The following is a 17,389-nucleotide window of genomic DNA, read 5'->3' on the forward strand; positions in this document are numbered from 1 at the left end:
GATGTCTGAAATGGTATCCGGCCCACAGTAAACGAATAAACAGGTACTGTATTTTGGGACAGTCTAAAGAGCTGGCATTACGAGGGAGTCCCCACCATGGCCCTGCCTGGAAGCAGACTGGAACCCGAACACACCAGTACTCTCCCTTCTCCCCAGAAATTTCTGTATTCACAGACCACAAGCACGACGCATGCTCTTTGTACCCCCTGGTTCTTGGTATCTGAGACCAAGAGACCTGGTGTGCCGTGGAAAGATGACAATGAGGTGAGGAACTACAGTTCTCAAACATTTTCCCCATTAGATGTACAGACCAATAATAAACTTTTTTACCTCAGTACTGAGTATAAATCATGTTTAAGTCTGCAATACCGCAACGAACCTTTAAATATCATTTAAATTGTGAATTCAAGTGAAGTGCTATTTCTCATGAAGCATGAGTGCTCCATTACTCAAAATAAGCATACACAAAACCCTGACCTATTAAAACTTCAAGTATTATATAATCTATGTCCTTTTGGAAAACACCTTACTGAATACCTGATGACAGGTACCTTTTCTCTCCCCCCAGCAAAGGGGGATGGTCCTTGTTCTTATAGCTCTCTGCATATATATATATATATATATATATATATATATATATATATATATATATATGAGTCCAGGAAGATTCCACATGCCGCAGAGCAACTAAGCCCCTGTGCCACAGCTACTGAGCCTGCTCTCTAGAGCCCGTAAACCACAACTACTGAGTCCATGTGCCACAACTACTGAAGCCCGTGTGCCTAGAGCCCATGCTCCGCAACAAGAGAAGCCACTGCAATGAGAAGCCCGTGCACTGCAATGAAAAGTAGCCCCCACTCGCTGCAACTAGAGAAGGCCCACGCACAGCAACGAAGACCCAATGCAGCCAAAAAGAAATTAAATAAATAAATAAATAAATAAATACTTCCACATATGGATTTGGTATATGATATCTATTTTATTATTAGCTCCTAAGGAAAAAGAGAGTCAGAAAGAGTCCATTTTAACATTCGAATACACATACGTAGTCTGGCAGAGTCCAAAGTTAATATTAACCCACCTTCTGAATCATTATTCAGAGATTTTAGAACCCTGTAACTCTAACTTGCCCCTCTCCTCAGTTATGTGCTGTTGTTACAGCTAGCATTTCGGTTCTTCTTCTAACACCACAAATTAAATGTTATAATTATTTTTTAAAAACGGTATTTGTTTAGATTGACCTATATGTTTACCAATGTCTTTGCTCACCATTCCTTCTTAAACTTCAGACTTTCCTTTTGGAATCATTTCCTTCTTCCTGAAATATATGTTTATAAGTTCCTCTACTGAGGGTCTGTGGTGGTAAACTCAGTTTTTGTTTATTTGAAGTGTCTTTTTTTTTTTTTTTGAAAAGGAATTTATTTCACTCTTGTTCTTAAATGATTACACACTTTACGTTGACAGATATTTTCTCAGAGAATAGAGACAGTATTATTCCCTGTCTTCTGGCTTCTAATGTTGCTGTTGAAAAGTCTGCTTTGGTATTGTTTCATAAATAATTTGTCTTTCTTTCTTTCTTTGGTGTTCCACAGGTTCACTATGATATGAGAGTTTGAAAATTTTTTTAAATTATTTACCCTATTTGGTATATATTATGCTTCCTGTATCTTTGGATTCATGTCTTTCATCAGTTCTGGAAAAATTATCTCCCATATCTTATCAAACTTTGTCTCTCTTTCTACATATATCTTCTCTCCCTCTGGGACTGTAATTGGCTATATTAAATTTCATTTATCATTTGTGTCTTAAGTTTTCTTTAATATTTTCCATCTTCTTTGCCTCCTTGCTGCATTCTAGGGAATATCTTCTAATACACACTCCAATTCAGTAATTCTCATGTCAGTTTTATCTGATCTATTGTTTAATCCATCCACATCCACTGGGTTTTTACTCGGAAATAATTTTATTTTTCCTTTCTGCAAGTTTTATTTGGTTATTTCCCAAATCTGTCTAGTCATCTGTCCGTTACTGATTTCATTTTTTTTTTCTTAAACATTTCATACTCAGCTCATGTCTGAAATCCTTGGAAGCTAAATCTGCTGTTCGCGACTTTGTTGACTCTCAGTCATGCAGGCTTATTCCTTGTGTTCTGGTGGTCACTGATGATGACATCGTGTTTGGCCAAGGTTAATCTGTAAGAGTGGGGTCTAAACTGGGCCTGCTTTCCTCCAGAAAGGATCTGCGTTTTTGTCGGGAGCCGGGACAACAGACCTCAAGCACTTTAGCCCCCGAGCTAATGCAGAAGTCTGAGGTTCCGCTCCACTCCCTCCCTTGCCACAGACTCATTCAAGCCTTAGTTTTCTGATTGTGGATGCTGATATCAGCATTTGCCTTCAGGGAAAACTGTCTTTGATTCCTTTAAACTCTCAGCTCCCCACTCTAATCAGGTTTCAGTTCTCGGGTTCATTTGGTTTTTGCATTTTTGTTCTGTTTTGCCCTTAGAGATTTCCTTTAGCTCCCATGAACCCAACAGTGCATTAAAAAGTATCTTTTATTCCAGAATCTAGAGGTTTTGTTTGTTTGTTTGTTGCAAGAGGACCTTCAGAGTGTCTAGTCCACCACATTGCTGAAAATGAAGTAAGTCAGGAGTACAGTTTTTACCCTGTAGATAATGAAAAGCCATTAAAGGCTGTTTTGAGGATTTGTGTGCTATACAGATGGCTGTGGAGACTATGTGGAAGATAGACAGGAGTGAGATTTAGGCAAAGAGATCACTGACAAAGGTGTTCTAACAGTGCAGGTAACAGATGACAAGAGCCCACACAGTAGGGGCAGAGATAACAGTTAAGATATGATCATCATAGAACTGTCACAATTTAGTGATTGAATATTTCTGAATAATCAATCTTCTCCCAAGTTTCCCTAAGATTATCATAGAACTGACGCAATTTAGTGATTGAATATTTCTGAATAATCAATCTTTTCCCAAGTTTATGGGTAGCAAAGGATTGGTAACTATTAGTATCAAAGTATTAAGTGCTCCTTTCTGGGTTTTTCTTTTCTAAATTAATTGAGTCAAATACCTCCAGGAAGCAAAACACCTTTTTAAATCCATATTTATTCAAAACATTTGACCTTGGCATGAGCCACAACTCAGCTATCAAGATTTGTAACTGCTGTAGCCCTTTGCTTATCTTGTCTCAAGGCCACACTGCATGCTGGTCCAAAAGAAACACCTGCTACAGAACTCTAAGGCACTTACAGAATGCCTTCGCAGTACAATAGTGCTATCATATTACACACGAGGTCATTCACTATCTACCTCATCCAGTCCTCTAAAGTGCCCATATACCCTGTTTACAGAAGGTAGTAACATGAAGAGGGAAAATCAAGCACCACTATTTCCATTTTGTTAAAACTGCTAACTTCAGGGAAACAAAACTGCAGCTTGAACATGTTAGACACGCTGGACTGTGATCAACAAGAATGGCAAAAAGATTAACTACCAGATTTCTCTCTGAGTTTTATTAAGGGATCAGGCGTGTCTGACGATGACTTACATTCAAGGTTTGTTGTGCTTTTTTGAAATAGTAATAAAATTCTCAGATCTCTGAAATGCACAGCAGACATAACCACCATCCAGAAAGCAGTTAGAATCTTTAATTAGGTGTCTCAAGGAAAGAGAGACTGATTAAAGAAACAGGAAAAACAATCGTCTAAGTTCGAATTCAGTTATTTTAGTGTCCTGATATTCAATATTTCCAGAACAAATACAGAACTTTCAATGTATGTCTCATAGGCACCTCAAGTGTAACATATCCAAAATGTAACTCTTAATATATCCTCAAACCTGTTCTCTCCTGTCCTGCCCTTCTCAGTAAATGGCACCATCACATATTCACTTCCCAAAGGCAGAAAACTAGTAATCATCTTTGTTTCCATCCTTTTCCTCATGCTGACAACCAACCGTCAGGAGATCCTGAGGGCTGAACTCTAGAGAGCACATACCATTACAAACAATAAAAATAACAGCAACACTCCTTATTAGTATCAAAATTAACAAAATATGTGGCTCTATTGAATAGAATTCTGTTTCAATAAAGAATCAACAATACTGAGTATTCCTCCCTCTATATCTATTTCATTCCACATTTACCCTGAGCACATCCCCAAGCTTCTGCTCTTTTCTCTTCAATATCTTACCAATTCTGACTCATCCATTATTGAAGTCAATAAAGATTAATTGAGAGCCTACTATGTGCTGGGCATTGTGCTAGAAACTGGGGTTACAAGGGTGAAAGGATGATGAGTGAAGTGCTAACAGACATAGTCTTCCTCCCCACAAGTCCCACACATACTGAATCCCCAAGGCCCCTTCCCCAAGCACAGTCACCTAAATATGAAGCTGCCATTGCCCAGCAGGAAGTTTCATGGTGGGTCTGGAGATGAAAGACTTGAGTTGAAAACAAACAAAAGCCAGATTAACTTGTAACAGAGGGAATCTGGGGAGAATATTGGTTTAGCTTGTTTTCCCCCCTCCTCCCAAGCATCTACCTGAGACTAAAGATCTTCTGAGAGGGGAGATAAACAGAGGAAGCAAGACTTAGGTACTGGAGAGGGAGCTCTTGCATCCTGAGCCTGTCCAGGGCCGTCTTGGGAGTTGGGGAAACCAAGGAAGGGCCAGTCATCCATCTATCCAACAAGCACCTACCATTAGCTAGCTCTTTTTGGAACTGAGCATTCAGCAATGAACAAAACAGAGAAAAATTCTTTCCCTCATGCTGCTTTCACTCTGAGGGTGAAGAGGATTTCTGTTTGTTTCCCAGGTGGAGCCTGGAAAAGTAAGCAACATTTTGGAATGCCCACCCATCTTCACCTCACACCAGCAGAAGAGGATGGAAGCAGAAGAACAGAAATGCAAGTAGGGGGTCTGGGAAGAGGGCATCTGAGTCAGCCACTCAGAATCTCCCACTGCGTGAGAGGTTATATGCTCTGCCATCGGGAAATTTAAGATGATCTTGAATTACAAAAAAAAAAAAAATACAGCTACTCCTTTTGGCACACTTGACGTCATGGCTTGAAAATATGCCGGCGACTCAAGCACGAGTTAAGATGCCACCTCTGCCTTTGAGGGCTCTTCCATCTCTCTGACAGCCCCTTGTCTTTCTTCACCGCTAAGATAGCCCCTCGGCACTCTCTCTGCCCTCCAGACCCTCCTCCCTCTAAAACTCACTAACTTGAGTAACAACATCTAGGAAACGGGGGTGGGGGGGACGGGGGCGTGGGGGGGGGGGGCGTGGGGGAGGATCGTCCATGCTGTGTCTCTGGGTTCCTGCCACACCACAGACAGATCCTGCTTTCAGACCAGATTTGAAATGATATGAAAGGAAAAGCTACATAAATAATATCTGGACCAACACCAATGCCCACATGCATTCCCTCTCTAAATCCATGAACATTATTTTAAATTGTATGTGTTTCCTCCTTTTAAATAGACTTTTTTTTAAAGCTAATATAACTATCAAGTGTCAATGAGGGATGAGGGAAATCCCACAAATTTTCAGAAGGTAACTGCTGGTAGCGAACCTCACTGGTGAACTTGGAGCACACACGTTATGCTGCTCTTCTTTTAAAAAACTGTGATGCAGGGAGATCAGCTCGGTGCTTTGTGACCACCTAGAGGGGTGGGGTAGGGAGGGTGGGAGGGAGACGCAAGAGGGAGGAGCTATGGGGATACATGTATATGTATAGCTGATTCACTTTGTTATAAAGCATAAACTAACACACTATTGTAAAGCAATTATACTCCAATAAAGATGTTAAAAAAAAAACTGTGATGAATCTTCTCTGAAGACACTTTTAAAAGCATATGCAAAAAATACAGAAAGAGCAAGAGGATGACGATACTCAATTTAGGGGCATTTCAAATGATACTTTTTTAGCCAACAATTATTTAGTGGAGCACTTACTATGGACTAAGCACTGGATCAGAGGCAGAGCACACAAGACACAGACCTTCTCTCAAAAAAAAAAAATCATAGTCTAGTTGGTTTGATGACAGAGGAAATAATGGGTAGTGACAATACAGCAGAATCAGCGCGGATCTGGAGCACACGCAGAGTGCCATGAGATCCCAGATGAGGAGCAATAACCCTGCCTCCAGCACGTCAGAAAAGGCTTCCTGGGAGAAGCCACATCTTAGCTGAACCCCAAGGATTCATATGAATAGGAATGGAGAACAGAGGAATGAGCATATGCAAAGTGTGAGAGAACACAGCCTTTACGGCAAGTGGTTCAGCATCCACAGCTAGACCACTGCGTGTGATGGAGGAGGAAGGAGGTGAAAGGTAGACTGGAGAGGAGAGCAGAGGCCAATGCCAGAAGGAGCTTATCCGCCAGGCTAAGGCGTTAGACTTCATCCTAAGGGGAGCTCCTCAGCACTCTGACCACATCAGAGTTGCATTTTAGAAATGTTCTTAGTCTCTAGTTCTGTTCTGACCCCTGACTGCTCTTCCTAACTTGCCCTCCTCCAATCCTTTCTTTACACCGCATCCGCAGTCGTCTTCCTAAAGCAAGGATCTGGTTATATCATGTCCTTGCTTAAAACACTTCAAAGGCTCCCCATCGTTCTCCAGACACAACTGAAACTCCTCAGCATGGCTTATAAGGAGACCGGGCACACATGCCGGTCTTAGTCTGTTAGGGCTGCTGTAACAAAGTACCACAGACTGGGGAGATTATGAACAACAGCAATTTCTTTCTCACAGTTCTGGAGGCTGAAGTCTGAGATCAAGGTGCCAGCATAGTCGGGTTCTGGTGAAGGTGCTCTTCCTGGTAACAGGCTGCTGACTTCTCACTGTGTACTCAGCCGGTGGAAGGGGCTGGGGAGCTCTGTGAGGTCTTTTGTATTGTATAAGATCAACAATTCCATTCACCTCCATCCTCGTGACATAATTACCTCCCAAAGGCCAAAGTCGTTTTAGAGGAAAGGACTAAAATAAAGTCGGGAGACCAGAAGGAAGAGCCCTCAGGCACATACCACTCAACATCAACACAGATCCCAACAGGAAGAAACGTACCTTGAATCTTCCACAGGAAGTGACACCACTTTACTAGAGTCAGCAGGAGGAAGAAAGAATTTCTCCTTGCCTGGCAGCAGCTCAGCCAGTGAGAGACTGTCACAACTCAGCCAATGAAAAGCCACTACACTTTGAACTTCCAGTTTCCTCCAATGCACTTTTTGTTTGTAACAGTCCCTCCCAACTTCCCCTTCCCCTCTATAAAAGAGTTTCCTCTGCTTTGTTTTACTAGACTTGCATATGGCTTGTCCAAATTGCATGTTGCATGTCCAAATTGCATGTTGCATGTCCAAATTGCAATTCTTTGCTTTCTTGACTAACTTGCTTTGCCAATAAAATAACCGGCTGTTTTACTGCTTTAGGTTAACACTCCTAATACCATCAACTTGGACATTAGGTTTTCAACATATGACTGGGGATGGACACAAACATTCAGACCATAGCAAGACCACCTTGCCCAGGAAGCTCTGGATTTACATCTATTATTCTGGCATAATTATTAGTTGTGCCTCCTTTCACTCTCAAAAGTATCCTGGTTTGGACAAAAAAATTATATGGTCACCTTTATTGATAAGACTCTGCTTACCTCTCTGGTTTCATCTGGCACCTCTCCTATCATCCACTTAATCCTAAGGCCCTCCTAAATTTATTTCAGTTCTTTAAACCTGCCCAGCTTCCTCTTACCCCATCCTACATAAAGGCAGGGATCTTGTCATCACTGGATATCCAGCAGTTAGCACAGCGCCTGGCACATAGTAGGTATTCAGTAAATAGCTGTAGGATGCATAATTTGCTCACTCTTGGAAATAGATATATAGCCATTTGTTTCACTCAAATAAAGTCAAATTGGGACTTATACACCTGAGATGTCACAGTCATTTGATGAAGAACTTGTCACCTTAGTTTACATTGAGCTTGATTCTCCTAATTTGAAATGTCTAAGGGTTATACCATATTTTTTATAATACACACTCATTAGTAACATAGAAAAAGATTTAGGTGGGATGGCTTCTTGACCTAAAATGCATAAATAATTCAAAAGTCAGTGTCTCTTTTAATCATCAAAATGATGAAAAAAGTTGGCTACTGCATGGCAAATAAAAGGTGGCATCTTTAAATGTAGTTACCATCCTTCTAGTCTTTTAATTATTTAACTGACTTCTGCAAATGATTGTGGCTTTGCCCTATTTATTTCAAGAAAAACCCATTTAATAGTTTCATTTATGTCTGTTTTTCACACACAAATCATGTTTTCCATATTTTTGAAGTAAAAAAGTGGGAACAATTAAATTTAAGAAAAGATTTTAATTGGATTTCTTCACCAACCATATAATACACAGTTACTATGTTGATAACCTCTCAAATTTCTGTAGTCAGTTCTCTAATTAAAAACATGCTTTGCAATGCTCTGATGACTGATAGAAAGATACTTTCAGGGAAATGAGAAAGCATATAGCAACTGCCCTCAAAATGGAAGCCCTTAATGTAATGCACCCAACTCATGAGCACCTGCTTGAACAGCATCATACACACCTAGAAGTGGCAAAGAGCAGAGCTCGAAGTCAGAGCTAAGGTAGTGGCAGAGTCACTATGGTACCTGTGGGTGGTCTGCAGAACCCCTGGATCAAACAATCCTCTTACTAAATCAAATAGACACATAAGTAATATAGCACATCAGATGATAAGTGTTACAGGGAAAATAAAGCAGGGAAGAGAGAGAGGGGGCGCCAGTGCAAGTGATGAAGGGCCAATTTGTAACACTGTGTTCAGGAAAGCCTCCCTAGGCTGTAACATTTCAGCAGGACCTGAAAAGAGTGACAGTGAGAGCCAGAGAGTGAGAGAGAGAACACCATGTGTGTGGGACTCAGAAGTGGCCTTCAGAAAAAAGGCACTTCCTTGGCATGCTGTAAAAGGAAGTTTAAAGGCTCCAGGAGATGGGACCATTGGAACGATCCTATTATTATGTACAGCATGCTCAGATACCTTCTAATTGCCTTGGAATATACGCTCTTCACCAACGTGCTAAAAAATGTATTGTGATGGGGCACAAGCATTATTGAAGAGCCTGTAGTGCTTGTCATCTGTGGGCTAGAGATGACCATAGGGATGATGCAGTGGGACTGGGTTCTCTGATGTCAGTGGGAATAATGGCGTCCTGGAGTGGTAATAGCCAGATGCTACCGCTTAACTCGTAGAGACAAGCTAGGCACGACAACCATAGTAGACACAGGGATGCAATGACATCAGTTTTTTGTTTGTTTGATGTTTTTTACTTTCAGGGATGTATAGTAATGGTTAACGAATCACAAGATGGATACAAAATAGGTGGGCAGCCTACTAAGTGTTGCTTGATATATATAGGTGGAAAACCTAATTAGTGTCATCATGGGAGGAGTCACGGCCTCTTACTCAATTCCTAAACTGAAGCCAGTTCACAGAGCCAGAACCTCCTGATTGAGGGGAAGGTCAGATCCCTTTGAGAAAGAATCCTGAAATGCCCACCACAGGTATATATGGTAAATCTTCCCCTAAGCCTTCCCTAGAGGACCTGAAGCCATTTACAACAATGACTGTCCTTGGAAAGGGAAATACACAGAATTTTCTGGTCTTGTTCGATACTGGCTCTTAACTGACACTAATCTCTGGAGATCCAACAATGCCGTTATCCTCTACTAAGTGGGGATTTATGGAAATCCGGTGGCACATGAAGTCTCTGCCTAGGCTCCAAGTCACAATGGGTCCAGTAAAACCACAGACCTACCTCTAGTTATTTCCATGGTCTCAGAATGTATAATGGGAATAGATACACTTAGTAACTGGCAGAATCCCATTAGTTCCACAACCCATGGAGTTCAGGCTATTACGTTTAGAAGGACTAGATAGAAACCCCTAGAATTAATTACACCTCCTCACTCCAAAAAATATTTTGGGGGAAACTGCAGACATTAGCGCTACCATCAAAGACTTGAAAGTTGTAGGGGTGGTGATTCTTGTTTTTCTGAAGAGCCAGATGGTTTGTGGAGAATGACCAAAGATTATTGCAAATATAATCAGGTGGTGATCAGCCAGTAACAGCTGCAATTCCAGCTGTGGTATCTTTACTAGAGCAAATCAACACAGCCCCTGGCATCTAATGTCCAGTTATTGGTCTAGATATGTTCCTTTAAAAATCTCTATTAATAAAGATAATTAGAATCAGGCTTCGTGTGGCAGGGACACAGTAAACCTTTACTGTCTTGCCTCACAGTGTCTTTTAACAGAGACCAGACAGACCTGGATTTTCTTGATATCCCATAGAACATCACACTGGTCCATTGCATTGATGACACAATGCTAACTGGACTTATTAAGCAGGAAGTAACAAACCCTCTTGGTGCTACATGCATGCAGAAGGTGGGAGAGAAACCCTAGGAAAGTTCTAGGGCTGCCACATCTGTGGAGTTTTCAGAGTATTCAATGGTCTGGAGTGTGTCAGGATACGCCCCTGGAAGTGAGAGACAAGCTGCTGCCCCTCGAACTGTCCAACACAAAGAAAAAAAAACACAGTAACATGGGTGTCTTGGAATTTTGGAGGCAACGTATGCCACATTTGGGTGTGATGCTCTGACCATTTCCTGCCATTTTTTAGTGGAGATCAAAGCAAGAAAAGGTTCTGCAACAGGCCCAGGCCACTGTATAAGCTGCCCTGCCAGGTGGACCTTATAACCTAGAAGCAGTGCTAGTGCCCAAGGCAGAGAAAGATGTGAAGCAGAGTCTCTCATGAGCCCCAACAGGAAAATCACAAAGCTGACCTCTAGGGCTTTGGAGTAAAGCCATATCTTCTTTTGCCTACACCACAGAACACCAAATGACTATGTGCCCATCATGTAATGGGTGTTATCTGGTCCACAGAACACACAGCATCATTCTATTGTAAAATCAAACGGAATAGATGAGACCAGACCAAGCCAGAAGGCCCATGTAAACTATTCAAGCAGATGTCTCAGACTCCATGGAACCTGCTCCCATTCTTTTACTGCTTCCCCTTCAACTTACACCTATAGCTCCATGGAGAACTGCCAGTTAAGAGAGAAAAGTATAGGACTGGTTTACAGGTATATCTGCAAGGAATGCTGGCACTAGCCAGAAGTGGTTAACTGCTAAATCAGAGCCTCACTCAGAAGTGCCCTAAGAGACAGTAGGAAGATCTTCCTAGTAGACAGAATTGCAAACAGACGCACACTGCACATGGAAGGCAAGATGCAATCCACGGCTGATGGGTGCTATCAGGGACTTGGAAAGAATAAGATTGGAACACTGGTGACAAAGAAATATGTGGATGAACCTTCAGGATGTATGTGCACACTGTGTGAAGATGCTCATGTCCCATATAAATGGTTGCCAGAAGACATTTCACTGCAGAAGAGGTTCTCAAAAATCAGATGGGCAAGATGCTCTGTTTAATGGATGTCAACCATCCTCTTTCCTTAGTCACTCTAGTGGTTATACAATGGGCTTTTGCAGTGTGGCAGGGGTGGAGACTATGCAGGGGCTGCCACAACTTCTGAAATGCCCAACCTGCTAAGAGTAGAGGTTAATGCTACATCCCTAGCATGGCACCCTTTCCCAGGGAAAACAGCAAATTAATTACCTGGTGTCAGGTTGATTATATTGGACTCCTCCATTATAAAGGGAGTAGTCCTTTGTCTTCATAAGGAGACACACATATTCCGGGTGCAGATTTGTCTTCCCTGCCTGCAGCCCTTCTGCCAGCACCATTAGTGAACATACAGAATACCTTATCTACTTTCACATCATCTCACAAACAACCCTACACAAACTATTCCAGAGTATAAAAAAAGAGCAAACACCTTCCAAATCTTTTTATGAGTCTGGCAACATCTCAGTATCAAAACATAACAAAGAAAATATGAGAAAAGACAGTCCTGGTTAATTTCACTCGTAGATACAGATGCAAAACTCCTAAATATAACATTAGCAAATCAAACCCAGCAATATATATAAAAGATAATATATCATCACCAAATTGAGTTTATTCCAGAAATTCAAGGTTGTTTTAATATTTGGAAATCAACTAACTTACAAAATTAACAGCTTAAAGGAGAAAAACCTATAACCATCAATATAGATATTAAAAGTGGATAAAATTCAACATATTGATGTATTCATGATAAAACCGTTAACAAATTATAAATTGAGATCTGCAAAAAACATACAGTAAACCCGTCTTAATGGCAAATGCTGAAATCATTCTCTTTAAGATTCAGACCAAATCTAGGAAGGCCACAATCACACTTTCTGTTCAGCACTGCCTGAGTGGTTCTGCCTAGCATGGCAAGGTAAGAAAATAAAATACAAAGTATGGTTTACAAATGTGAAACAAATCTGCCATCATTCACAGATGATATGATTTTCAACATAAGAAATCTAGACAAATCTACAAATAAATTAGGAAAATTGATAAGAGTTAGTTAAGCAAGGTTACTGGTTATAAAATCAATATACAAAAATTAGTTCCACTCATTTTCACAATCAACAAACTGCTAGAAAATACAGTTTATAAAATTATATATTTTACAGTAGCAACAAAAAATATATAAAGTACCGAGGACTAAATTTAACAAAAGCTATATAAGAGTTGTATGGGAAAAAAAACTATAAAATATAATACATTGAAGAAGACTTAAATAAACAGAATAATTTGATATCGTAAAGAGGTCACTTCTCCAAATTGATTTAAAGATTGGTAGTGCCAATAAAAACTAACAGGTTTTTTTCGAGGAACTTGACAAGTTTTTTGTGGGAAAGCAAAGGGTCGAAAAAAGACAAAACACTAATAAGTGAAAAGTCATCAAGAATTATTATAAAGGTAGAGTAATTAAAACTATCTGTTGGTGCAGGAATAACCAAATAACTTATGGAACAGAATAGAGGGCCCAGAAGCAAATCCATGCATATGTGTAAACTTGCTTTAGGCTATAGATGGTATATTTCAGTTCATCAGGGGAAAGGGCAGACTTTGCAATAAATGATGCTGGGACAGCTGGTTATCCATCTAGAAGTAAAAATGAACTCTTGCTTCAATCATACACAAAACCCAACTCCAGCTGCGTTGAGTTGTGGAAAGCAAAACTATGAAAATTTTAGCCTACATATAAATATCTTATGATCTTGAGATAAGAAAGAATTTTTAAAAATCACAAGATACAAAAAAGTACAAACTATAAAGACTAAAATTCTACCTCATTAAAACTGAGAACTTCTGCTACCAGAAAATTACTAGAGCTCATCACTGAATTCAGTAAAGTTGCTGGATACAAAATTAACGTACAGAGATCTGTTGCATTTCTATACACTAATAATATATACTAACTATACACTTTCTGAAATATCAGAAAGAGAAATTAAGGAAACAATTCCATTTACTATTGCATCAAAAAGAATAAAATACCTAGGAATAAACCTACTTAAGGAGGCAAAACACCTGTACTCCAAAAACTGTAAGACACTGATGAAAGAAACTGAAGATGACACAAATGGAAAGATATACTGTGTTCTTGGATTGGAAGAGTCAATATTGTTAAAATGACCATACTAGCCAAGGCAATCTACAGATTCAATGCAATCCCTATCAAATTACTGATGGCATTTTTCACAGAACTAGAACAAAATATTTTAAAATTTGTTTGAAGACACAAAAGATGTTGAATAGCCAAAATAATCTTGAGAAAGAAGCTGGGCCTTGCTGTTTGAATAGGATTTTGTTAAACATTATTTGATGGAGAACTGTGGCAGACTGTATATTCCAAAGATGACCGTGCTAATACACATCCCATCCCATATGCTTTTCTTTCAATATGCCATTGACAGTTGTCCATGGAGGGGTAGGCATCTACGTACCCTCCCTTTGAACTTTGGCAAGTCTTTTCTATTGCCTTGATAAACTGAATGGGGAGGAAGTTCACAGCATGACTTTGAGATTACTCAGCTCCTGCCTGGTCCTTTCTTTCACAGGATGTTCAACCTTGGAACCCAGCCACCATGCTATGAGGAAGCCCAAACTAACCCACGTGGAGAGATTTACATAAAGAGGTGCATGTGGAGAGAAAGTGAGGGCCCCAGCTGACACAGCAAAGCATCAACTACCAGACAGGTAAGTGAATGAGGCTTCAGATGATTCCTGTCCCCAGCATTTGTGTTCTCGGGCTGAAGCCCAGACATAATGTCACAGAACAGAGACAAGTCACCCTCACTGTGCCCTGTCCTAATTCTTGACCCAGAGAATCCATGAGCGGAATAAATGGTTATTTTGTGCCATAAAAGTTTTAGAGCAATGTGTTACACAGCTGAAGTAACTGGAACAAAGACATTCTAAAGAGAAAGTAATAGAATGTCATAAAGTATTGTGAATACTGGCAGTATTGGGTGATGAGGCCAAAAAAGGTGGGCTGGGACCAGACTATGAAAAGTCTTACATGACAGTATAAAAAAACAGACTTATGGGCAGTGGAGAATTGTTGAAAGTTTTTAAGCTGGAAAATGAAATGCTAAGATCTACATTTGCAAGATATCTCTGAGATCAGTGTGAAGGAAAGACTGGAAAAAAGAAAGACTCAAAAGTAGGAAAACCTCCTCCAATTAAGATGAGTCCTAAACAAGTAAAATGGTGGAATCATCCCTCAAGTGACATGTTTTGTGACCTTCTTCCTCTTAAGGGTTGCCTCTGATGCTCATTTATACTCAAATTCACTTGTATTAAAATGCTGGCAGAGAGAAACATGTAACACAAAAACCTGCACAAGGATATGTACGGCAGCTTTATTTATAATTGCCAAAACTTGGACACAACCAAGATGTTCTTCAGTAGGTAAACAGATAAATACTCTAGTATATCTTATTCAGCACTAAAAAGAAACGAGTTATTAAGCCATGAAAAGACAAGGAGGTACCTTAAATGCACATTACTAAGTGAAAGAAGCCAATCTGAAAAGGTTACATACTGCATGATTCTAACTATATGACTTTCTGGAAAAGGCAAAACTATGAAGACAGTTAAAATATCAGTGGTTTCCAGGGGTTAGAGGGGAGGGAGGAATGAATAGGCAGAACACAGAGGATTTTTAGAGCAAAGAAATACTCTGTACAATACTATAATGGTAGATACATGTCTTATACATTTGTCAAAACCCATAAAATGTACTCCACTGAGAATGAACCAAAATGAAAAGTATGGTCTTTGGGTGATTAAAAAAAGTGTTAAAGTAGGTTCACTGATTGCAGCAACGTACCACTCTGGTGCGGGATGCTGATAGTGGGGAAGCTGTGCTCGTTTGGGGACAAGGGTTATATGGGGAAATCTTGGTACTTTCCTTCAATTTTGCTGTGAACCTAAAACTGCTCTAAAAAATAAAGTCTATTCAAAAATATTAGGGGGTGGAAATGTTAGGAGATATTAAAATACAAAAACATTTTCCTTACTGTTCTTCTTTCAAACTTCTGGATCTGGATCAGTGTATTGTAACCACTTATAACCAATTATTCATGTGAATAATGCCAACCTTGTACTACAGATATCACCATAACCCACAATTTCTTGTTTTGGGGTCTATTAAAATATCCTCATCATTCTCACAACTGGCTTTATAAGAAAGCCATGAACTATATACATATACGTGACCTATATACATATGAACTTGTAATATAAACCTATACTAATAAACTTCAGTTTTAATATTTTGGATATCAGGGTGCTATATAAGGGGAAAATTGAGGTGCATGGTCCAAAGATGAGGGAGAAGATGTAACTCAGAACGTAAGGAGCCAACTCTGTGAAAAGGAAAAGGATGCCTGGATGGATATAAAAGCAAAGATATACAAGGGAATAAAAGCTACTGAGAACGTTTTGTTCTCATCCTGGCAGATCTTTCATCCTGTTTTCTGAGAAAATCAAGAGGAAGAATGTATTGAAAACTGAGAGTTCATGGAGGATAGATGGGATGGAGTGGCTCAACAGTGGATCAATCAGACCTTGAGCAGCAGTAGAGCCCAGTTGGAATTTGATACCGTAATTTATTGGAGGCCAGTTTTGGATAATTTTGTACTGTGCCATTCTCTAATGTTAATTACTCAAGAGATGATTAACCAATTTGTGGTATACCATGCATCATGCTTTTTCATATTTTCATCTAATGCTTGCTTCTGAAAAATATCATAATTTAAACTCTTCATCAAAGAGAAGATTAATACAAACAAGAGAAGGAACTAAAATGAAAGTTTCTGCTTTAAAAAAATTTATAAAAGATTTAAGCCTTGTAGTTAATAATTTTTGAAATAAAACAATGAAAGAGAAAAAAACATTGAAACAAATGGTAAAATAAGGTTACAGGATCTTGATCCTGTGTGGGTTGAATTTATCCATGCTAACCCGGTCCCTCATGACCAAAGTTAAATTAAAGCCACTGTTGCTATATTTAACAAAATAAAATCTGATGAAAAACAATTCCTGTCCAGTGTTTCTTATTCATGTTTCTGAGTAAAAATTTTATTCTTTACCTAATTTACCTGCATCCCAGAGGTTACAGACATCTGTTTGCCCTTCTGACAACCATGTAGTTGACGAGATAATGGAAGTAGGAATTGTCGGCAAAACTGGCTTTGGATCATCCTCATAAAATAACATCAGGTCCTTATGGAAAACAAGAGAACACACATGAAAGTAGAAAAATAATTAACCCCACTGCTTCAATATGCTAAAACGAATGGACAATTTATAGAGATACAATGTGCCTCTATGTGCTAACATCGTCGTAAATACATTTTGACTGAAAGAACTTGCACGTAAGTTATCCACACGTGGGTGTCCACTTAGTGTTGGGTGGTATTCTGCCCTTAAGAATCCCCACTCCCTTTGCAGCAACATGGATGGACCTAGAGAATATTATGCTTAGTGAAATCACTTATATATGGAATCTAAAAAATAATGCAAATGAACATATATTCAAAACAGAAACAGACATATATACAGAAAACAAACTAGTGGTTACCAAAGGGGAGAGGCAAGGGGGAGGGGCAAATTAGGGGTATGGGATTAAGAGATACAAACTACCATGTATAAAATAGATAAACAACAAGGATATACTGTATAGGACAGGGAATTATAGTCATTATCTTGTAATAACTTTTAATGGAGTGTATCTGTAAAAATACTGAACCACTATGCTGAACACCTGAAATTAACATAATATTGTAAATCAACTATACTTCAATTGAAATAAATAAATAAATAATAAAAAACTATACCTTCCAAGTAT

General features: G+C 39.4%; 1 protein-coding gene across 1 annotated transcript in view; it reads right to left on the bottom strand.

Moving 5' to 3' along the window:
- Nucleotides 1–17,389, bottom strand: part of ENTHD1 (ENTH domain containing 1) — a 98,081-nt gene that overhangs the window by 24,609 nt on the left and 56,083 nt on the right. The window contains exon 4 of the mRNA XM_060023966.1: nt 16,641–16,764. Within this exon, the coding sequence (XP_059879949.1) occupies nt 16,641–16,764 (124 nt within the window). The remainder of the gene's footprint in view (nt 1–16,640; nt 16,765–17,389) is intronic.

The sequence above is a fragment of the Delphinus delphis genome, chromosome 11 (assembly GCF_949987515.2).
Source record: "Delphinus delphis chromosome 11, mDelDel1.2, whole genome shotgun sequence".
Classification (NCBI taxonomy): Eukaryota; Metazoa; Chordata; class Mammalia; order Artiodactyla; family Delphinidae; genus Delphinus; species Delphinus delphis.